The sequence below is a fragment of the Branchiostoma lanceolatum genome, chromosome 15, assembly GCF_035083965.1.
Source record: "Branchiostoma lanceolatum isolate klBraLanc5 chromosome 15, klBraLanc5.hap2, whole genome shotgun sequence".
Classification (NCBI taxonomy): domain Eukaryota; kingdom Metazoa; phylum Chordata; class Leptocardii; order Amphioxiformes; family Branchiostomatidae; genus Branchiostoma; species Branchiostoma lanceolatum.
The window spans coordinates 1,997,977-2,021,265 of NC_089736.1; the positions used below are offsets into that span (position 1 = coordinate 1,997,977).

The 23,289-nt window shown below is 41.1% G+C and overlaps 2 protein-coding genes across 2 annotated transcripts; one reads left to right on the forward strand and one right to left on the reverse strand.

Annotated features, from left to right (window-relative positions):
• Positions 1-819: 819 nt before the first annotated feature.
• On the reverse strand, positions 820-17,293 carry LOC136449274 (puromycin-sensitive aminopeptidase-like). The gene is made up of 20 exons (XM_066449239.1): positions 16,835-17,293; positions 15,684-15,771; positions 15,162-15,239; positions 14,506-14,627; positions 14,032-14,139; positions 13,315-13,515; positions 12,783-12,913; positions 12,355-12,425; positions 12,050-12,093; positions 11,392-11,556; positions 7,364-7,468; positions 6,734-6,904; positions 6,298-6,361; positions 5,987-6,123; positions 5,317-5,451; positions 4,483-4,702; positions 3,926-4,068; positions 3,475-3,639; positions 2,767-2,919; positions 820-2,398 (listed from the first exon to the last, which is right to left on the reverse strand). Exons 1-20 carry the CDS (start codon positions 17,246-17,248, stop codon positions 2,210-2,212), a joined length of 2,904 nt encoding a protein of 967 aa, XP_066305336.1. The 5' UTR covers positions 17,249-17,293; the 3' UTR covers positions 820-2,209.
• Positions 17,294-17,703: 410 nt separating this feature from the next.
• On the forward strand, positions 17,704-23,133 carry LOC136449275 (Golgi SNAP receptor complex member 2-like). The gene is made up of 6 exons (XM_066449240.1): positions 17,704-17,842; positions 18,996-19,060; positions 19,218-19,326; positions 19,897-20,029; positions 20,719-20,856; positions 21,355-23,133. Exons 1-6 carry the CDS (start codon positions 17,814-17,816, stop codon positions 21,514-21,516), a joined length of 636 nt encoding a protein of 211 aa, XP_066305337.1. The 5' UTR covers positions 17,704-17,813; the 3' UTR covers positions 21,517-23,133.
• Positions 23,134-23,289: the final 156 nt, after the last annotated feature.

Here is a 23,289-nt window from a genome sequence, read left to right on the forward strand (position 1 = left end):
CCAGACAAAAGCTGAGGAGACATTACCAAGTGCATATGAATATATATATGGCCTCCGTCGGTCAGTATTAACCATGGTAAAATCCTAATTCACAACAGGCCTATAGCATCGACTATGGGTAAACAGCCCTATACGAGAATGGCAGTCTCTACCACAAAGAGAATCACATCTGTAAGCTGGCTCAGTTCTGTTGCAAAGCTCTTTTCTGCGTGTTTTACATATCCATGAAGCTACCTGTGAAGAGCGCCCCACAACGGAATAAAGTATCACTGCACCGCAGATGACAACGTTTTCATTCAGTCACTGTACACTGAATGTTGAAACGTGGTATCTAAAGGCTCTCGAGTTAAGCATTTCAGCTTAGTATTATACTTTTCATATCTGATATCCTCTCTTCAATGTCCCGTGTATTAAAGTATAAACTAAGTACTTAGTGGTGCAGTCATGTTTCAATCCGCTGGGTGGCGGTTTTAAAAGACCACTAGAGACTAGAGACGCATTCCATACGTAGCTTTCATACGCGTTGTGAATTCTCAAGTGCATAAATATACAGTTACTTATTAAGCACACGTTTTATTGTTTGGAAGACCCTTGATATAGGAAACCCAGACAAAAGCTAAGGAGACCTTACAAAGTGTAAGTACATGTTTTTTTGGCCAAGGAAGATTTTCAAACAGACTAAGTCAGAGAAATGTTGCAGAGGCAAACAGAAAAAGACTTTTTTCACCATCTGTTTATTTGATCATTGCAAAATCTGCTGTAATACAAGTATTCCATATCCACAAATGGTTGTCAAAAAAGAACCTCTGGATCTTTGGCAAGATCAGTACACATGGCATTGTGTTTAATTGCCCATTCTGTCCAATACTACCATGAAGATACACAACTACAAAGTTGCACTAAAGAACACCAAACTGAACTCCGATACATTTAGCAAGCAAGAATGATTGCATCTTGGATAACAATAGTACAAACTGCAGATGGGTCACTTTTCTTAATTCTTCCCTTCTCTGCTCTTGGTCCACCCAAGGTGGTTCAATTCATACTTGGTCCACAAATATAGACACAAATACACTCTGCATATACATATAAGTTGGTAGAACATAGTGTGTGCCTTGTGCATTTAAACTGATGAAGACTTTACATTCAAACATCATGAGCATGAAGAAATGACAACCACGATATGTATGACAATTGTTTGTGATCAAGACTTACTGAGCTTTCTCCAATCCTAGCGTAACATACTAACAAGCAAGATGACTGTATGCACTTTACACAAGATCATTTGGAAGTACAAACATCTGACTTTATCTTTGCATCACTCTTTCCCAAGTTATATGAATGTTGGGATTACAAAAATGGAATTTGTTAACCTTCCTTCTTAAACCAGCTTTGAAATACCTTCTACAGCCAGAGAAAATAGCCTAGTAATACACCTCATCACAAATGGTGTAATACATTGCAGAAGGGGTGAGTTCTTTTCAATTAAAAAAAACACCCCAAAATTTACAGGATAATGGTGTCTCATTTAAGAGTGGTTGCATACACTGCAGAGAATTTTTTTGAGGGTACTGACATAATGAATCTCAAAAGAACTTGTTCGGTTGACAGATTTTAGAATTGCAATGAAAACAAAATGATCTAGTACATTTCAGACAAGGGGTGACAGTTATTACTTATTAAGGTACAGTATGAGTCCAGTAAGTACAAGTAAATATGAGTCCAGTGGGAAGGCGGCGCTCTAAATTTCAATCCCACATCTTTAACAAACAACATCCCACCATAAACCTGTATAACAACTTCTCATCTTTATAAACAGTCTGATACATTGCAGAAAAGGGTTGACAGCGATTCCTCTCGAAGGCAAAGTGTAGTGTTCAACCTCAAGTCAACCCTACACACAGCTTCAGAAAAGACGTTGTAGCTGCATAGTTCCCATTTAGAAACTTTATTCAAGCCCACACTCAGGTGATTTGAGCCCAACCATTGAGAAACAACTGTCTGAGTGCGGGCTTGCACAAAGTTTCTAAACAGGAACTATGTGGTTACAGTGAATAGGGTTGACTTGATATTGTCCACTACATTTGCCAGAAAATCTTCTCAAAGACAGAGTTTAAAGGTATGATGAAACCCGACAAGACATGCCCTGATATTTACTACAGAAAACCCAGCATTACATCCTCTACAGACGTGCCCTGGACAGTGTCTTCTACAGCTTTGGCCTGGTGCTCAGGTAGTCGCTGATGGAGGCGGCGTCGCGGGCCAGCCAGGCGGCGTTGAGACGGATGTTTTCGCACGACTGCTGGACGGTGCGTTCGGCGGCCGGCGCGGGGTGCCGCTTGAAGAACTCCTCAACCTCCCGAGCACGGGACTCCTCCACAAACCCACTGGTGCTGAACTGGGGGACACATAGGACCATGACAACTGGTTAGCACTAAAGCTACCATTTTTTCAAAATGGAAAGACAGCATCACAACAACCTCTTTACTGAACTGGGGGGAAACATAACACCATGGCAACTGGATAGAGCCAAAACAGTTTTAAAAAACCTGATTTCTTTTTCAGTCCAAAATCATTACAATCCTGCCCACCAAACTAATCAAACTATCTTAGAGTACACTGCCTTGCACTAAAATAACCCAAGAAAGGTCAATCAAATACCAGTCTGGTCAAGGTGAAGCCTTCTAATGAACCGACCAATGTAATTGCTTCATTTGCCTGACCAATGGGAACCCTCTAATGAATCAACCAATGAGGTGGCATTACCTGCACCAGCCTGGCCAATAGGAAGCCTCCCTGGTAGCGCGTGTGGAGCTCGTCCCAGCGGTCCTGTACAAACTGCCAGGCGAGTTCGCGCCCCTTTAGACTGGACGTCGCTCCGCCGATAACGAACACGGTGTCCTGCGACCGCACCTCACTCTACAAACAACGACAACACAAAGCACATCAGGTAATGGAAACATGATCAAGGGAATGTAGCTTCATGGAGTTTTAACTTACAGAAAGATATGATATCAGGCACTGCTTCTAGTGATAATAAAAGTGTCCTGCGAGCACATCTCACTCTAAAATAACAACACATTACATCAGGTAACAGAAACATGAACATGTAGCTCGATCAAGCTTTAGCTTACAGAAATATACATTGTCATGCGCTGTCACTGGTTGCAATATGCTACTATGCATGTCCTGGGAGCGCATCTCACTCTACAAAAAAAAAAAAACAGATGTGACCTAGCCGTTAATGCGGAAAGATAAAAAATTTTAATCCATATACTCCCACTGGATGTGTTAATCAAGGAAGAAAACGATACTCACTGGTACAATTGTTGGGCAAAAGAATGGAAAAAAATAAAGCAAAGAAAAACAGAAATCATTGATGAAAGAAAACTGCTCTTAAAAGCTGTATACTGTGCTGTGATTGGCTGAATTGGGTCACAACAAGCTCCCTGATTGGTCAAATCCAGCACCTACCGATAAGGCGAACTCCAGGACTCTCTGGATGAGCTCTGGTTGGCTGACGGAGCCGAGCGACCGGAGAATGCGAACCTTCTCCTCGTGAAGGTCGGCCTTCCGCAGAATCTCCAGCATCTTCTCGTACGTCTGCTCATCGCCATGGCGAAGGACTGTGGCATACACCTGATTGGACAAGGACAGTTGTCATGGCAACACTCACTGGTTTGGATCTTAAGTATTGTGTAATGAAACTGGGTAATGCAGATCCAATGCAGATTTGAAAAATCATTTTCTGAGTGCACAGAGTTTAATTGTACATTAAAGCTCTGCATTTTTAGTTGTTACTGGATGCAGTAAAATCTACAAAACGTAGAACATAACAGCTGATTTCCTTGGTACTCACAGTAATCTGACTAAAAATGACAGAAGGGTACAAAATAAGAACTGATGCTGTAAAAGCTCCCCCTACCGGCCCCCTGAGATCTGCAGGCAGAGTCCTGGTGCCGGAGATGTGGTCCCCCAGGCGTTGGTTGGCCTCGGCGATGGTTGCCTGGTGACCGTACTTCCCCAGGTGGGACAGCACGATGCTGCGCAGCATGGCGTCAAGGTGACCTTGTGGGGCATGAAGAAAAATTCTTAAATTCAATGTTTTACAAGAGATACAGAAATGCTAGGAGTGTCAGGTTAGTTTCATATACTCGTGAGCTGCTGCCACGCTGAATGGCAGTTATATGGAGTATACAGATACATTAACAGAAGCTGGTGAGTTATGCCGAAATACAGATACAGATCAAATCAAATCCGTAAGCACATTTCAAAGGGAGGTGATAATGATCTTTGTCCATATATTTCTTTTCTACCAAGTTGAACCTTCATGTCGAACAGATGAACTAGAGGATCCTCACTATTATCAACACCTTTATGACTGGTGCAAAGTTTGTTTGTTTCTTATTAGTGGATTTTATGAAATCCGTAAGATTTGTATGAATAGTTAGGCACCCCTGGAAAAAAAACACAATCATGTACCTTCCCCTTCCTTAGGCTCCCATCCCAGCTTCTCTCCCACCACCTTGAACAGGTCCTGAACGAAGAGTTTGAAGTTCGGGTAGCAGTCGGCGCCACTGAGCAGTGTGGACAGGCTGCCGATGTTCGCCGACAGGTCCGACCACACCGTGTAGTTCGACTCGTTCACAAAAGCCTCCATCACGCGCAGGATGTCAACCGTGCTTGCCACACCGGATTTCGCCTGAGACAACAAAATAACAAAGTGTAAAAACATTTAACCTTTAGCACACTGGAGTAGCCGTTTGGTCCCCCATTCTCTATTGGTTGTGGGGTTGGGCAGCAGGGAAAGATTTTGCCTGGGACAACAAAATAGCAAGTTTAAGTTCATTTGGCATAAGCAGACTGAGGTAAACATAGTCACAACTTCAATCGGGATCAACACAACATGTGATTCAATTCACAAACTGAAGTTTGAAAGGAAGCTACATGTACATGTACGTTGCTAAATTCTAAGACTAACTCCCATCTCTTTTTTTTTAACCTAAGACTTTCTATTAAATCAGATCCATGGATAGATAATGAAAATTAATTGGTAACACTTTGAACACCAAATAAACTGAGGCAACAGAACCTCCTTGTTAACCAACCAAAGGATTAAGCAACCAACACATCAATGATGCTGAAACCATTAATCCATTAGCAAATCAAACATGAAATATTAGCTCATCATCCTACTCACAAACCTACACAACTAAGAAAGTAGCTAATGTCACAAATCATGTAAAGAATCAAACAATACCGGTGAGAATGCAAACTTTTCAGGATAGATTTGAAATGTATTGTTACTCAACTGACCAGTGCGAAGAGGTCGTTCTGAATGCCGAGGCGGTCGCGCGGCGGCAGGGACTGGTCCTTGATGGCGGGCAGCAGGCGGTCCAGCATGTCCTTGCTGTACTGAGTCCGGTAGAACCCGACTGTGCCTGGGTTCAGCTGGGGGGAGAGAAGTGTGAAAAACTTTTCTACACAGTTTATTTTCTACGCTCTGTTTATTTTCCACACATATTCTACAGGGTCCAGCATGTCCTTGCTGTACTGAGTCCGGTAGAACCCGACTGTGCCGGGATTCAGCTGAGAACAAACAGAGAGAAGTGTGAAAAACTTTTGTACACTGTTAACATCATTATGGATTGCTCATCTCTCACAAAGGTAGGTTTCTTGTTTATATCGCATAACAGGTAAATGCCTTTAGGTGCACCAGTTTTCTACAGTACATACAAGCTGCATAAGCCTGGACTGAAATGTGTTGTAAGATGATTGTTTTAAAAACTTAGAATGAACATAAGTCATAATTTTTCATTTATGCAAAAATCTACTCTTTTCCAGAGTAAAAAATGACCAAGTTACCCCTTTCCTTCCCTGTTTCCAGGATGTGTAGGATGATAGCCCAGCAACATTTCAGCAATTAAGATACACAGAAAAACAATGATGTAATGTTTATGGTGAGAAAATGTTCCGTTGACCCCACCTTGACCCAGTCGTCAGGTTTGACGTTGTCGATGGTAACGGTCGTCTCTCGTTGGTCCAGGAGGAGCGTCTTCACAGCCGTGGATGGTGATTGGCTGGTGCTGATACTGACGGGTACCATCCATAACGAGCTGTCATCTGGGAGGGTGAAACAAATTTTGGGCCCTCGTCTTCTCTAATCATATTGTCTTACACAAAACTTTTTCTACAACTTGCATCTGGCTTGAAATAAGAGGAAAGACAGGAACATACTGTTTTAAATTCTAAACTACAATATAGATGTAGATGGATAATCCAAGAAACAATTCATACCTTCTGAGGGCCCTTCAGCGCAGAACTTAGACTGCTTGATCTTCAGCACTCGAGATGTCCCCTCCTGGAAAAAACAACACAACACGCTTTTCTTAAAGGTCATTTTGCATTCTGACAAAACCAGACGAAAACATGTGTGCCATAGTTGAGTTGCACCTAAGACAACAAATATTTTGTTTACAAAGTTATCATCCCAAAATAAAGCAGCTTAGAAGAGACGTATTGCTTGCTTTTTCTTACTACACTTTTGCTTAAGCTGTAGCCCTATATGATTTACACAGAAGAAATACATTTTCAGGCAGGTGTTCTGAAAACAGCAAGGTGTGTTTACCTGTTTTGCCGACACCTCCAGTACAGGGAAGCCCATCCATTTGGTCCAGGTCTTCTAACCTGTGTGACAGGTGTTCTTACCTGAGTGTCAGGTGTTAATAATTACCTGTTTTGCGGACACCTCCAGTACAGGGAAGCCCATCTGTTTGGTCCAGGTGCTCATAATCTTGTCCACAGGTCTTCCGCTGGCCTCCCCCAGACTGGCCCACAGGTCCTCAGTGAAGGTGTTCTTGTACATGAACTTGGTGAGGTACAGGTTCATGCCCTTACGGAAGTCCTGTGGAGGGATAGAAGATGAGGAATGTAAACTATAACCTGCTATAGGATGTGTTGTAACTACATTTCACATATCACAATGATATTGTTATAGTACTATGATAGTTTATCAAGTACAAGGGTTTACAGGAAAATACATTGAAGAATGTGAACTTTGGCTGGCCTTCAATGTGAATCCTGAAAGAACATACAAAGCTATACATAGCATAAGTTTCTTAAGTATTTTGATAGAACTTGACATCATCTTGGTTTTATTCATCTTAGCATAATGGTAATCTTTAAATTCAATTACCTTAAAAAAAGTAATTTCAAAAATATAGTGGTTAGCTTTGTCCGAGGAGGTTATAGCCTATAACCTCCTTGGATTTGGTCTTGAATCTAACAGATGAAGCTGACATCTGAACTGTGGTTCTGCCTGCTCCAATAAGAAATGTCCACATTTGAAGAACGATAATCTTACCTCATCACCGATGAAGTCGTGCAGCATGCGGATCACCGAGGCCCCCTTGCTGTAGGAGATGGTATCGAAGATCTCATCAACCTCATCTGGGTGGCCCACTGGCACCTGGTGACAGGTGAACAAACAGGTAAAATGTTAAAGATACATCTACACCTGGGGACAGGTGAAGAAACACGTATAAAACACACCTTTCATTTGTTTGTTAAGACCCTTGTAGTGCCTAGTGGCACATAGGGCAACAAATTTCCTTTCAGTGTATATTCTCACAGGGAGGGGGTGCTAACCCTTTCACTTTGAAACATATCTTTGGATTTCAATAATTACCAGTGTGACAGATCTTACAGATCTGATAGAATCTTAAAACTTCTCACCATAGATCTACATTTTCTACCTTTCATAATTCTATCATTATTCAGAGTCTTTACTACACCTTCAATTTTCCTCTCTAATGAAGTCTCAAGTTTAGTATCTGCTGCATGAATGATCATTACTTGTGGAAAACAGCCAATGAAAGATGCTTTGATCATTAGGTGAGTTCAACACTTGTACTATGGTATTGAAAACATGTAGGTGCTGCCAACTACGTACTGTAAATGCAGAAATGTTTGCGGTGGTTTTATGTTCACGTTTTTCGCAGCGACCGTTTCACCGCAAACTTAAAGCCACCGCAAACATTTTTGTCCAATACTGTACCAGTATGTGACTAGAGCGCTGCCACGAACTTAAAACCACCGCAAACACTCCATTTTCACCTTAGCGCAAAATAAAAACCAAGCAAACTTAAATGCATTTACAGTATACCTTGGAGGTATACATCTCACATTAGTGTGAAGCGATGAGAACTGATATCAATCTTTGTCAGTCTAGCAATCTACAGGGTTGCCAGTACAAGGCAGCGGCTAGTCTGGTACTTTAACACCTTTTCACACCTACATGACGCATGTAAAAATGTAACACCGAGGGTGGGTTAGAGTCTGACATGGTGATTCTTCATCAGGAATGGAAAACCATTTCATGCTACATAAAATACAGGATGGACTGTTTACATCAAAACAGAGATGATCTGCCAACAGTTCCTGTTTATACATACCCATGGGACATTTTGTTATAGGTATGATAGTACAAGTGTGCCTCATATACACTTCACAGCAGCTGCTATGTTCTATCTGAACAACATGAATATTTGAAATGACGGAGGCACATAGTGTTAAGTGTTGCCTGGTGACTGTTCCCTTCTCAGATGCACATAATTATAACAGTTCATGATACATGTATATACTTTGCTGCTAAGATTTCTGGATGGTTATGTTAAAACATCCTAGAAAAAAATCTCTCACTCAAAACTCATCTCAAGTTAATCATTGTCCAATCTGTCTGACACTCTAATACAACATTGCCACAATTTCTTGTGCAGTGGACACTGTCACACATGACTTGGGACATCAGCAGAAGACTTGTTTAATGAAAACATTGCACACAAATACATGTACACACACACAAACACCTGGTCTTCAAATGAAAAAAATGTTTCCCACCTTGAAGGCTTTTCGGAACAATATTTCGTAGGAAAACATCTCGTCAGAGTTATCCCGGACAGATATCCTTGTGCCAGTTCCCACTCATGGCTACATGGCTCACAATTAACACCAACAAGCTTTCCTCCACGCACCGTTAACTCATTGATTGGCTCGCGGGAGAGCGGTTAACGTAATTATACGGACTTTGGCTGGCTGAGCTGCCTCATGAATAAAACATGAGGACGCGGCAAAAAACACTTATCATCATGTGATTATTATATAATATGTGATAACAACAGTCTAATGCCTTATATAAGGCCATTTACCTGTAATACTTCAGGTATGGACCGAAGAAGAATGCATGGCAAGTGCGCAAGGAAGAGTTGAAATTTAACTATGATGTCAACAAGTTTGCTGTCAGAAAACAGATATCATATCTGTTTAGATTAGAATATGATCTTCAAAATACATTTCTAAAATCATCTGGTTTTCAGGATAGGAGAATTTAATAGTCAGGAAAAGGTACAAGTCAGAAGAAAAGAAAATATCCGGCCATAATCCTGTGAAAAGGAATTCAAAACACAAAATCTTAGAAATTAATATTAACTTCCTTACTCTTCTTTCTTAGAAAATTGCGATCTTGATTTTGAATAATTACAGAAGATTAATGCACTTTACTGTAGTGATAATATTATTCCCTCCCCAGATGGCATATGTCAGCTTGCCTGCCTGTAGTGTTTATAGCCTGTTGTTATTGGTGAGTGTCTGAGGCAGTCAGGCAGATCCAGGCATGTGATTGTAGGCTACACATGGAGGCACAGACAGGACAAGGCTGCTGGGAGGACATAGACGAAGGGATGACAAATAATGGATAGACAAAGGTATTTGTAAGTCTATGTCAGGTTATTATAGATCAAATTTGTCAGCTAGCAGGAGAACAGCACCAACTGAATGTATTATCTGCTTACTTTAACAGACTGAGCAGTTTGGACTTCAGACAGTAAGATCATTCTAGTGAGGCATTTCAATAAGAAATACTGTATGTCAAGATGTACTTTTCAACTTATGCTAGTCTTTGATGGTCCTTGTTGCCATGTTGTCAGACAGCCTTCAAATTGCTTCTGGGAAACTGTGTCAGTCTGCTCTCTGCCTCATCTACTGTTCATAATTAATGGCCGTTGCCATGACAACGTGACCATGCTGACGCCTGTCATCAAGACGTGTCAGAGGGATCACGTTACGAGGGATGATGGGTAATGAGCCGCGTAATAGACGACGCAAGCAACAGGTGCAGTTGCCATGGAGACGTAACTATAATAGAGTAATAAAGCCCAGGACTGAAACGTGCCTCTGTCTGCATATGTTATGGTGAACTGAAGGGCTTCAACACAAATTCTACTGAAATAGCTGAAATTTATTCAATACTTTCTGGTCCCTCTGTTTTTGTTTATTATAAGCAGGATAACCTGATTAGGTCTTTCAGCCATAACAGCAGAGGTTCATCTAAATTGGGAAAGAGGGGAGCTGCACCCTCTTGTTTCAGCCCATCGCCCCCTTGTGGAATTCAGATTTTAGCTTAATCCCCACCAAACAGCCTTCAGCCACCAATTTTTCCATAGATACATAGAATTCACTCCCACGCCTGTGTGTGCTCCCTCTTGTTCAGTTTTTCTAGGAAAAACCCTGAACAGGTTCATCCGTCTACAAAAATGTAAAAGAGCACAAGGCTACCCTAGTTTTCTTACCATACTTTTCTATGAATAGTGAAGTTTTTGCTTTCGGAATGGAATGAAAATAGAATAAGAACAAAGAATCTTTTACAGGCTCAGGCGGTTAGCTGAAAAAAATGAAACTCGTACACTTTCTTGCGCCAAATAAGTATGTAGATGGGACATTACTGTGAATGCAGAATGTCCACAATGGTTTTAAGTTTGGGGTTTTTGGGGCGACCGTTTCACTGCGAACTTAAAACCACCACAAACATTTTTGTAAAATACTGTAGCAGTAAGTGACTGTAGCACTGCTGCGAACTTAAAACCAATTGCGAACACTCCATTTTCGCCTTAGCATGAAATAGAAACCATGCAAACTTAGATACATTTACAGTAACACAGAAAACTTAAACCTGGACCGAGCAGTCAATGAACAAACCAGAGGAAGCTGCTAGAGGGCCCAAACCTACACCACTTCTTTATTACATCACAAGCTATCTGCCACCCAAAAATCAAGACCACAGCACGTCCAGGTCAAAAGATACAAAAATTGAAGTTCTGCTGCAGTACCAAGGTCACATACCAGGGGGCCCGAAATCGACCTTAAATTTCGGCTTCACAACACCCGCCCACATACCAAATATCATTGTAATCCATCAAGAGGCTCTTGAGTTATGCTGACTGGAGTGGTACGGAAACACAAACAGACAGACAAACAGACAGACAAACAGACAGACATACCCAAAACAATATCTCCATTTTTCATGGAGATAAAAACATGAACAGCCCATGTACAGACCTCGATGGGATGACTGTTCTTGAGTGCGTCCAGTTTGAGCGCTCCGGTGTAGTCGGTGGAGACAAACTGGGTCCAGATGTCGTACTCCGGGAGGCAGAAGTCGACGCAGAGGTACTCAATCCACGACGCAAAACCCTCGTTCAGCCACAGGTGGGTCCACCATTCCTGCAGGGGGGAAAAGAATATTTGTACAGTAAGTCAAAACTGCCCAAGAAAACCATTCAGGGGACCAATAAAATCTGGTCTATGTGGACAGGTGGTCACTATAGACAGGATATTCTATGCCTTGTGTCAATGAGAAAAATCATTTCAGGGACCGCCAAATATTAGTCACATTGGCTAAGTGATCCTTATGTAGAGGATGTGATTTTTTATCTGTATTTTTCATTGTGAAAAACATTTCATTACAATTCCCCATACTGGGTTTGGTTCCAGATCTTAGCACCGGGACTACCAACCAAAAAGAAAGAAAATATAAGCCATTGAAAAACTTTTTAGTTAGCTTGTTCACAAACAAAACAGAATTCATTTTCAGATGAAGTGAAACTTATAAGGTGTAGCTACCAAGGTGACAACTGAAAACAATTTTGTAACAAAACTATTTTACTGTACCAAACAATACTAGTTGTCTACAATTGTATATACTGTAAATACTTACCATGGTAACCAGGTTACCAAACCACTGATGGGCCAGCTCATGTCCTGGTGGGGGAGATTTTACATTAATCAAATTGATCAAGCTTTACATACTCATTGTCAAAATTGTACATACACTTGTAGAAGAAAGAAACCAGTCTTCTGTCAAGTAGCTAGGTATTACTAAGTGCAAATTATAAATTTTGACTGATACAGATAAATTGATACTCACTGTGTATAGAAATATAGATCTTGACCAATGTTGAGGTAATTTTAGAAAGCTCTCCTATACCAGGGTTAAAGATTCAGTAATCATGCCGTACTCACCCACCACCAGAGCTACCCACTGTTTAGCATGGGAGGAGGAGTTCTCTGGGTCTATCAGGAGAGCAGTTTCCCTGTAACAGAAACAAGGAAGTTTTTTCTCTGTTTTTGATAAATCAAATCAAATCAAACTTAATCACCTTAACATGGCAGTCATGTACGTATACATTACTGAATTGCCTTGACTTTTCACACACTATGTCTGATAAAGGTGTCAGTTAAAAAAAACTTAATAACCATTGCAATCAAATTGACCAAGACTAATCTTAGAATACATAAAATCTACCAACTTAAAACAGTTTCATTAAATGATTTTTCTCTTCTCTTGACTTTTTCTTAAGACAGTATACATGGGCTGTAATCTGGAATTTGTCAGTCTCTACCTCCTTTAATTAGTAATCCTTTCATCTAAAAACACAGTGAACTTTCACCTGTAGGTCACAAGGCCCCAGTTCTCCATGGCTCCAGCTGCAAAATCGGCGATAGCGATCAGGTCGATTTTTGGTAGGGGGTAGGGGATCTTGAAATACTCCTTGTAGAAGGGCAGGGTCTTCACTGCAACCTGTAAAGAACAACATTTGAAGACATGAAGAAAAATATTTTACTTCCATTTTAAGTTTGGCCTGACACATCTTTAAGACATAAAGACTTCAAAACCAAGATTTGACTGTCTGTTTTCTTACAAATTTTACTTATTGGACCGTATCTATATATAAGCAGCGACACCTATGCTGCAGTGCTATGTGAACCAGTCAGAATTGTTCTGAAGCAGGTGACAGACATGGCCACGGAAACATCAATTGAATAAATCACTTGGTTGTGTACAAAGAGACCCTTATTGATTGATTGATTGATTACGACACAAAGCTTACCTCCAGTGCAAACTTGCCCTGTTCCTTCTTCCCCACAGGTGTGTAGCACCTGATTGATTGATTGATTGATTGATTACAACACAAAGCTTACCTCCAGTGCGAACTTGCCCTGTTCCTTCTTCCCCACGGGTGTGTAGACCCTGACCAGCACCCCGTCTGCGTCCTTCCCCTCCACATAGTCGTACTCCCCGACCACGAACGCCAGCAGGTATGTCGACATGATCGGAGTCTGCGCGTACCTCACTTCACGAAGATCATCTCTGGACGGGACCGGCTTCTCTTCTACAACATTCTGTCATAAACAAGTAAACAAACAACATAAACATCACGAACGCCAGCAGGTACGTCGACATGATCGGGGTCTGCGTGTACCTCACTTCCCTCAGGTCATCTCTGGACGGGACCGGCTTCTCTTCTACAACATTCTGTCAATTAAACAAACAACATAAACATACTGCAATTTTTTTTGGCAAGGATTTAATTTTGTGGAAGGAGTTGAAGGAGTTTTTGTCGTGTTTTAAGTTTGTGGTTAAAACAATACTGTAAGTGTAACACAAAAACACATATTTGTGTCATGACCACAAAATAACACTGTCGTGTATATCTAAAGATTTGCAGTTAAGCTTATCTTGTAATTCAAATAGTAGTAGTACACATGGACATTTGCCAAAAAAACTGTGTTGTAGGTAGGAAGTGGTGATACTCATTATTTTGAGCATGCCAGATAAGAAAACAGTCTTTCACCTAAGTGTAGACATAAAACTTGATATGATTTAGAACTTGTTCTTGAAACTTGATATTTCCCTACCATGTTTGACAGTGCCACTCTGTCCTTGGGAACAACTAAGGTCACATCAAAGGTCGCCTTCCGGGCGGGTTCATCCCAGCAGGGGAAGGCACGGCGCGCGTCGGTAGCCTGGGATAGAACAAAATTAGATGTGAAGACAAGGGACCAAGTTGGACAACAATTCTATTAGTTTGAAAGCACCCTCAACTCTCACCACTCCGTTGGGCTTTCTCAAGAATGTCTTGAACACCTGGCTATCTTTAGTGTGCATACTTCGGTGATTACTGATGCTGCTTTTTAGTAGATCTCTTAGAATTAATGTAATGGTCTTAGTGAGAGTTGATGTTAATTCCTTTTTCACAATCACACTTTTCTCAATGTCTAAGATGCCTCCATCAGGGCACAACTTGTTTTGACCTGGACAGAGGGAGCAAGAGTGCACTCTACCCACATCATTACATATCAATACATCGATTTTTAAAAAACGTCTCTGACCTCGAACTGAGTGACGGCACAAAAGCGGTCCAGTCCGTCTGGCGAGGTGTACTTGCTGCGATAAAACCCCTTCATCTTGTCATTCAGCTCACCTTCAAACTCCAAGGTCAACTCACCGGCACCTGGGGAGGGGGGAAGGAACGATGACAGCTATGTAATAGGGCAGCAATAGATTGATTGGTCACTCGCATCTTCTGATGCTGAAGCTTTTGGCAGTTACATGTACATATATTTGAGTTGAACCTCTTTCAACCTTTTCCCTTGTGTTCTTTTTAGCAGGCCAGAACTTTGGCTGAAAACTCTGTGAGTTAACTTCTTGTGTCAAAACAGCTTTATTTCTACATAATTAGGTCAAGTAAAATACAGTCAAACCTGAGCGGCCAACCACCTGGCACAGCCAACCCCTCCAGCCATAATCCACATTGATACAGTCCTGTTCTAGTTTACATACATGTAGTTAAGACTTTCTTGTCAGGAGTAACCACCCCCAATCACAAACTACTTTTCCCCAGGCCCTTGAGTGGTCGTTGAGACAACTTTAACTGCACAAAGATAGGTACAGTACCATGGTCCACAGATTTGATATGACAGTGCTCAAACAAACCTGGGAAACATTGCTGTTTCACCAAACACGTGAGAAATTATTACAAACTTACCAGTGGGGAGGGCGGAGGGAAAGCTCAGGGTGACGGTCTCATTCTCCTTGTTGAACTGGATGTCACTGGTTGCCATGTCTGAAACAACAAAGATTTCAAAGATGTTGAAAGGAATTTCCACTCTGATTGAATAACATAAGGTAATACTATGGGATATGCATTCAAATGGAATATATATATATACAAAACTACAATATCATAATATAATGCCATACATCAAAACACTCATAATCTGTTCTTGGTGCTTATTGACATAATTCCCACACTATGTCACTGATTAATTAAATCCAAGGCCCTTCCCATAAATGTTTACATGTCAAATGAAAGAAGCCCCTTTGGAAACCCCAAATGTTGCAGCTGGGTTTCAGAGATGTTCCCACAAAGATCAAGTCAAGATGCCACTGTCTAGACTGCATCATAAAGATACCTAAACTAAAGGTATTCCATGGCAATACAGTCATTGACAAAAAATAATTATAAGTGCTGATGATACTTGCATATGGCAATGGTTAATGACCTCACCTTTTGTTGAATTCTCCGCCCTGAAGGTTGCCGTGGCGATGGTGATGTCAACACTGTTCATCACCACCTTGTCGGTGGCCTTCTGCACCTGTAGGAAGGGAACATCAATAATGGTGTTAGTCAAACAACTTGGACAACTCTTGTCTAACTACATGTATACCTCTAGTAGTTTCCTGTGCTTACTCTTTCTTGCCATGTAGGGCAGTGAGTTTATTGTAGTGAATTTTTCACTCACTGTGTTCAACTGATTGGCATAGTTCTAACATTAATAATGGTGTTAGTCAAACAACTTGGACAACTCTAATCTAGTCTACACAGATACCCCGGTTTCCTGTATTAACTTTCATTCTGCCAATGGGCTTTGTGGCAGTGAGTTTATTGTAGTGAATTTTTCACTCACTGTGCTCAACTGATTGGCATAGTTCTAACATCAATAACGGTGTTAGTAAAACAACTTGGACAACTCTTATCTAGTCTACACACATATATATACCCCCGTTTCCTGTTCCTTTTATTCTGCCACTGGGCTTTGTGGCAGTAAAGTTTATTGTAGTGAATTTTCCCTCACTGTGCTCAGCTGATTGGCATAATTCTTATGTCCGATTACATTGGAACTGATGCTTTTGTTGTTGTTGGCACTGTTGGGCATATCAATCAATGACTGGGCACAGAACATCACCGTATGGTTCACTACTGTGCAAATAAGGTCAATTCTTTCAGTTCAGATAATATGACATGACTGTCAAACAACATGCATTCTTCCAAATACAATAGGAAACCATACTAATTTGGCCTAATTGATGAGTAGAGTAGAGTAGATCCTTTCGGATAGGTAGGAAGGTAGAAGGAAGTTATTCATCAGATCAGTCCATGTACATTGTTGCACACTGCTATACTAGTGTATAGAAACAACAGGGAAATAGTCTCGGACTTAGTGTTATGGACCCCAGCACATGGGAAAAGAAGACAAGGAAGACCACCCTTAACATACATAGATGTCCTTAAAAGAGACACTGGCATACAAACTGATGGCATGGGGAAGGCTATGCAGGACAGGAGCTTCTGGGCGGCTACAGTGGTTCGGGTGACAGAGGAGGGAGACTGGCACCCGACATAAGTAAGTAAGTATACTAGTGTCTTCATAGTCTCACCTGCACACTGATGACCTCCTTCCCCGTGAACGTGAACTTCTCCAGGTCAGGCTGAAGACGCAAGGCGTAGTTGGTGGGGTTGACATCTTGAGGAAGACGCTCGAAAGGCTTCTTCTGGCCCATTCTGGACGTAAGACAGCGGGCGGGAGGTGTGAAAATGAAAGCGTTACCGCTCAAGCACGGACGTGGACAATGGGTTGTTGTTTTGAGTGGGAGGTGGGAGGGGCGGAGCGACCTACTGAGGGCGAAGTCCAAGTTCAACAACAAGGGCGCCTGACTACACCGGAGGTACGTACGCACGGACTGCCTTGTAAGAAATCTTGACGTGCAAGCAGAAGGAAGCGATGAGTGTCTCAGGTATGTTTTACCCAAGCCGGTGAGGATCCTTACGTAGCCTGGGACGACCATGTGCATGACACAGCAGTCAACGTGCTCAGGTCAGCAGGTGGCTAATGTAATATTTCTAAGTGCCTAAAATATATGTCGTACAAATATCCATTTAGCCAAAAAAGAAACAGATATTTTTCGACAACTTCTGTTATGAACATTCACAAAATAGTTTTCTAAACAGCTCACCGGTATTGATTGTGGGTGAAGCTAAGCAAAAGGTTTGATTTAGATAAGGCACAAGAAGAAATTATGTAAGTCGGCCCAAATTGGGGATAGATTTACCACGTGCTACACAGGGGGTTTCATTTGGATTATATAGAACCAAAAAAAGTGCCCAAATTTGTCAATAATGAATTCTTTTCATACGTTTATTCAAAAATTGCTACGAAATTATATCTTTATGTGTCGAAAAATTGCACAAAATGTGCTATAGATGTGCTTTTAGGAACAGCATCACTCCCCAATTATCATATGAACTATTTCTGTAACCTATGACCTAGTCCTGACGTGTCCAAGCGGTGTGGGAGGGCGGAAGTGAACGGAAAATTCAGCGTTTTCGTCGTTTTCTGGCACAATTTTACGTTTAACCATGGAAACTCTGTACCATCAGACCAACAAGTAAGTGATTAAAACTTCTTATCTTTCTATAGTTAATCGCGATGACCAAGAAATACCCTCCATATGGAACAACTTGCGATTTTGGGACGACATCTAGCCGATCGAACCCGGTTCGCGGCTCGCACTACCACTACACTACTTTCTTCCTCGATCACACGCTTCCGTTGCATTTCTTTTATTTCGGTCGACCGATGGTCAGTTTAACATTGCACTTAGTTTTACGCTGAGTATTATTTTTTTAAATTTTATAATAGCCACCAGACCTCCATTTGTACATGTTATAACCTCCTTGATCCATCCGACCAAAGTAGCCACCTTCCACACGCGAAAACAAGCAGGAAGAAACAAATTCGTTCAACGCTCCGTGGACAACGAGATGCACATAGTTCACCCCAAATAAGGTCTATGAAGTTCCGACGTAAAATGTGAACTGAGCAGCAGCAATACTTTACCTTGCCGATCCCCCGTCTCCCTGCCTAAGCGCGATATCTGCCCCTCCCCCTGCGGTCCCCCACAGCTGTACCGCCCACAGCTGTCCCGGCGTGTTCCCGCCGAACCACAGACCGACCAGCACCGCTACCAGCCCCACAGCCGCGCCGACCAACAGCCGCTCAGGCATCTACTGCGCACCTCTGTACCACGGTCGGTGTGTTAGTCAGCGGTGGTACGGAGTGTTGTACACGTGTTGTGAGGTTTGGTGGTACCGGAGTAGAGTACTCAGCGCGCACGCGTGCATACTTGTAGAACAGGTGGGACCGTTACCACCGCTTCTTATCGGACGGTGTGGTGGTTGTCTGAACTTTTTTTAAAGCATTTTTTGAAGTTGATTCAGGTTTTGTCTTTGTGCAATGAGAGTAAAATGGATTTAAAAAAAAAAAGCATTCTTTCAATATTATTCCCGAACCATGTAAACAAATGTATATTACATATTACACACTATGAAAGTAGTTTTAAATGAAGATGTGTTCGTTTTTAAAAATCTTAAAGAACTTAATGAGGCAATCCTAAAGTAAAGGCCTTTTAACGAAAGTTATAATCATTAAGTTTTAAGTGAACTCTGTGAAGTTAGTGACAAATTCTTTGTTCGTTGGTTCAGTGTGTAACTTAACAAGTTTTGATAGTCTTATCTTTTATTTGTTTATTCTTATTTCAGGATGGTCCATGAGGTTCAGAATGGGATGGGCAGACTGGAGATGGCAGGAGCAGATGAAGTACACTGTAAGTGGGGAGAGAAAATTCCTTTTTCTTCAAAGTCTCTAACCTTCTTAGATAAATAGAAATGTCATGATTTTCGTAGAAATGTTCAAAAGACTGTTATTTTCTATTAATTTGTATGAAGTTGTACCTCAGTTTTTACCTGTTTCTGTTTTCCCAGTGGTAGAAAATGACCTGCAGAGAAGAACGGAGCAGATTTTCTCTAACCTGGAGCGGCTGGACATCCTGGTCAGTAAAGAACCGGTCAACAGGAGGCAAAACGCCAAACTGTGAGTTGGAGGACACAAAATGTATTAAGTTAAAATCACAGGGCAATTTACATAGTACAGTATAGGCATTTCCATGTTCCAAATCAGTTCTCATAACCAGATAACTTAACAGGAAGTTTATCACAGCCTTGGCTTCTTCGTAGGTGTCTGAAGACATTTCTAACTGCTCTGCCGATGTGAACATTGTTTGTACATATCCATCAATCAATAAATCAATTTATCAATTAATCAACTGCCAATTAGCTCTGTAGTTTAACCAAGTGCTGCACATGTTTGATAGTTTTTTTTACAGGAATTATTCAACAATAAAATATAATAACACAGATCAATATTGCCCCATGTTGCCTGAGTTGGACTGTAATCCACTTTAATATTTGCAAGCTTTAGGCATTGCTATGTCCCAAATCAATGCTAGTATACTGATTGGTTAGCTGGAGAAAAGTCCAGTAGTTTGATTTGAGAAAGAAATCAAACATACAGAACATTATCTTCCTATGATTAGCATTTTTACAGACAGCATTTGATAGCACACAATGGTATCAACACTAACTTATGTTGTCCTTTCCACAGGAGAGTCGACCAGTTGAGATACGACGTGCAGCACCTGAAGGCCGCCCTGAGGAACTTCCAGCACAAAAGGCACCAGCGTGAGCAGGAGGACAGGGACAGGGAGGATTTGCTCAACAGGGAGTTCGCTCCCAATGTGAGAGTTCAGGGTCATTGTAAAAATTACACTAGTGTGCTTCATCACTGTTTGTTTACTCGTGAGTAAGCACAGAAAAAATGTCATATTGTGGAAACGTGAGATTCAGTTCTTTGTCACAGTGTTTGATTACCCTTAAGTATGCACAGAAGAAATATTCATAATGGGGCCCCCAAATGACCATAGTTTCTTTATGCATTATATACATTATACCAGAAGTAAAGTCTAAAGATACCAAAATTTAGGATGTTTCAAATAGCAAGTGAGTCTTTACATTCAAGTTGAAATGTACTATTATATTATGTAGCTCTTTCACATAGTTTGGAGGTTATCCTGGATTGGTAATAATGTACTCTCCCTGCCATACTCGTAATCCACTAACTGATATGCGGACATACATATAAACTATCAGATTGGAATGTACTGGGAGTAATTTTACCCTCCTAATATTAATAACTTTATTGCAAGTTCATGCCCGAAGGCTAATTGCAGACAAACAAGTACATGGATATACATGGGAATCGACATAGTTATCTAGTCTACTGTGAAAGTTCTATGTTAACTAAGGTTGACTATGGTTGGGTTTGACTTCTTTTTTTAATATTCATAATGGTCTTCCAACTTCAAACTCAACCAACCGGTGTTGAAATTGTATTTAGATTTTTCTAATGATTGTTTTTTGCTTGTAGGAGGACACATCCATTATGATCGACCATGCCCTCCAGCACAACTCATCCCTACACAATGCGCACAGGGGGGTCGACGACCTCATCGGGTCAGGCAGCTCTATCATGGCCAGCCTGCAGGGACAGAGGAGCACCCTGAAGGTATGGTCTGAACAGGCACTGATGTCATGGACAGGGGGCATTCTGACAGGGAGGCAGATCTAAGTTATCTTCTAATCTCATGGACAAATTGAATAGCCAAGTTGCTTGACAATAATTTGAACTATGTTTACAGCAGGACTATGGTGATTAAAGTGATAGGGAATCAAGCTTTTCTTCTAGCATTATTTGAAAAGTTTTTTTTTCATGGAAAAGAACAAACTTTCTTGAGCATGCAATTGTATTGAAAAACTGACAGTTTAACTTATGCCCTCTGCTGATTTGGGTGCATGATTGGTAAGTGAGAAAGGTAACACACACTTGCAGGGTAAAAACTACTAACTACTACTCTAACCTGGTTCTCCAGTTCATTCCTTTAGTCACTGACGAAAGACAGCGGATGCTGTCTGAGACTGAAATGTCTGAGTTTTTTGCGCATCTTATTACCAGGATGTCTAACCTTCATCAACGTACCAACTCTTCCCACTTTCCCTCCCCCAGGGAGCACACAAGAAGATGCTAGACGTGGCCAACATGCTGGGGATGTCCAACACGGTCATGCGCCTCATCGAGAAGAGAACCTTCTACGACAAGTTCATTCTGTTCGGCGGGATGTTCGTCACCGCCGTCATCATGTACCTCGCTTTCCAGTACCTCACGTAACACAACGGTCGTCTTAAGATCCTACTTAACCACAACAGCCGTCTTAAGATCCTACACAACCACAACAGTCGTCTTAAGATCCTACACAACCACAACAGCCATCTTAAGATCCTACACAACCACAACAGCCGTCTTAAGATCCTACACAACCACAACAGCCGTCTTAAGATTGTACACAACCACAACAGCCGTCTTAAGATCCCACACAACCACAACAGCCGTCTTCTTCAACAACACCTGTAATCTCAATGTCTACCTGAGGCCAGGGCTGTCTCCAGGACCGGTCCCTCCATCCCAGGACAGAAATTTCCTTGAGAAAAATTTCACCCTGTTGATCCAAAATAGCTGAAGTTCATGTCATGAATTTGATGAAACTGTAGTTTCAAAATGAGCTTAAAATTACAGATTTAACATTGAAAAAAAACTAACAGCATGGGCTCCTAAACAATGAGTTGGACAGAGAAAAATTTAAAGCTGGAGACAGCCCTGCCAGAGACACCAATATTTCTGCCAGGTCTGCAATGGGACTAGAATCATTTCTTACCTTTCCTATTGGTAGAGGTCACCACTCACCAGTCATTACATACATGGTCCTGTATTAACCAATCAGCAATATTAAGTCCTGTACATTTTACTGTATAATCAAGTCAACTATCTATATTGTTATTAGGATATAAATGTATGCTGAATATAACAAAATGTATATAATGTCTTTCATTGATCAGATGAAGTACATAAGACTTTTAATGGACTCAGCAATTTGGTTTGACAGTTCTAGTGCTGGATGTGCTCATCCTTGTAAAGTGAGTTTTTGTTTGTTTCCGAAACAGTTATTCTGGCATATTTACGAATAATGAGCACAAACTGGCGCCATACTGATATTGATTATGACAGTTATTATATTAGCCCCTGATATGTAGTTTGTCAGATCAGGAGCAGACTAACTGAACAAGATTAGATGTTAGGCTGATAAGTATCTATATCCCATTCCTCCACCATAGATGAAGGCTATGCCCATTTGCTTTACAAGATTGTACCAACAAGAATGTACAAATGTACATATCGCGGGATAACGAAGCTGTTTTATTGTATTTCTGTGCAAATCATTTTAACATCTCATGAGTTGAGATGACATCAGTGCTAGTGCAATTATAATTTACTACACAGCTGTGTGTGTACAAAAAGGGTTATTTCAAGTCAGTTGGCTGACTTGACTCTCATGATATATTGTCTGAGAACTTCCAAAATGTCGTGACTTAAAGTATCTGATTCATTATGAAAACCTGTCATTCTTGGTTTTTTTCTAAGTAACTTGTTGTCAGATCTATAGTAACGTTATATCAGAATCAATTCAAATCTCACTATGCTGTCGCTCTCTTGTTCTCATGATGTAAGAACGTGGACATGTTTTAGGAGCACTTGGTACATAAAGAGGGTTGTGAAAGTCCAGAGAGTGATTTACAATGTACAAAATGTAAAAACTAAATACAAAACCCTGTTTGACATCTTACTTATGATACATAATTATTATAACCTTACAGTAGAAAAACGTGTCATGACCGCAGTTTGTAATTATCTTTGACTCTGTTGGAATAAACCTTTGGTCCAGTTCCATAATCTGTTGCAGCTTTGTTAGATAAGTAGATTAATCTTTGTTACCTTTGCCACATAACAAACATACAGAGATAGAATGAAGAAATGTATCAAAGGAATGGGGCAAACTCCTCAACATCACCCTCACCAGAGTTAAGTACACAGGGCATAGAGAGCGGG

Excerpts from the sequence above, each read along its gene's own strand:
- LOC136449274 (XM_066449239.1), bottom strand. The coding sequence starts at position 17,248 with ATGCACATGGTCGTCCCAGGCTACGTAAGGATCCTCACCGGCTTGGGT. Across the intron at positions 14,140-14,505 it reads GTGCCGTCACTCAGTTCGAG|GCTACCGACGCGCGCCGTGC; the intron begins GTCAGAGACGTT and ends GTTCTATCCCAG. Across the intron at positions 12,094-12,354 it reads GTGGGTAGCTCTGGTGGTGG|GACATGAGCTGGCCCATCAG; the intron begins GTGAGTACGGCA and ends CTCCCCCACCAG.
- LOC136449275 (XM_066449240.1), top strand. The coding sequence starts at position 17,814 with ATGGAAACTCTGTACCATCAGACCAACAA. Across the intron at positions 19,061-19,217 it reads AGGAGCAGATGAAGTACACT|TGGTAGAAAATGACCTGCAG; the intron begins GTAAGTGGGGAG and ends CTGTTTTCCCAG. Across the intron at positions 20,857-21,354 it reads GACAGAGGAGCACCCTGAAG|GGAGCACACAAGAAGATGCT; the intron begins GTATGGTCTGAA and ends TCCCTCCCCCAG.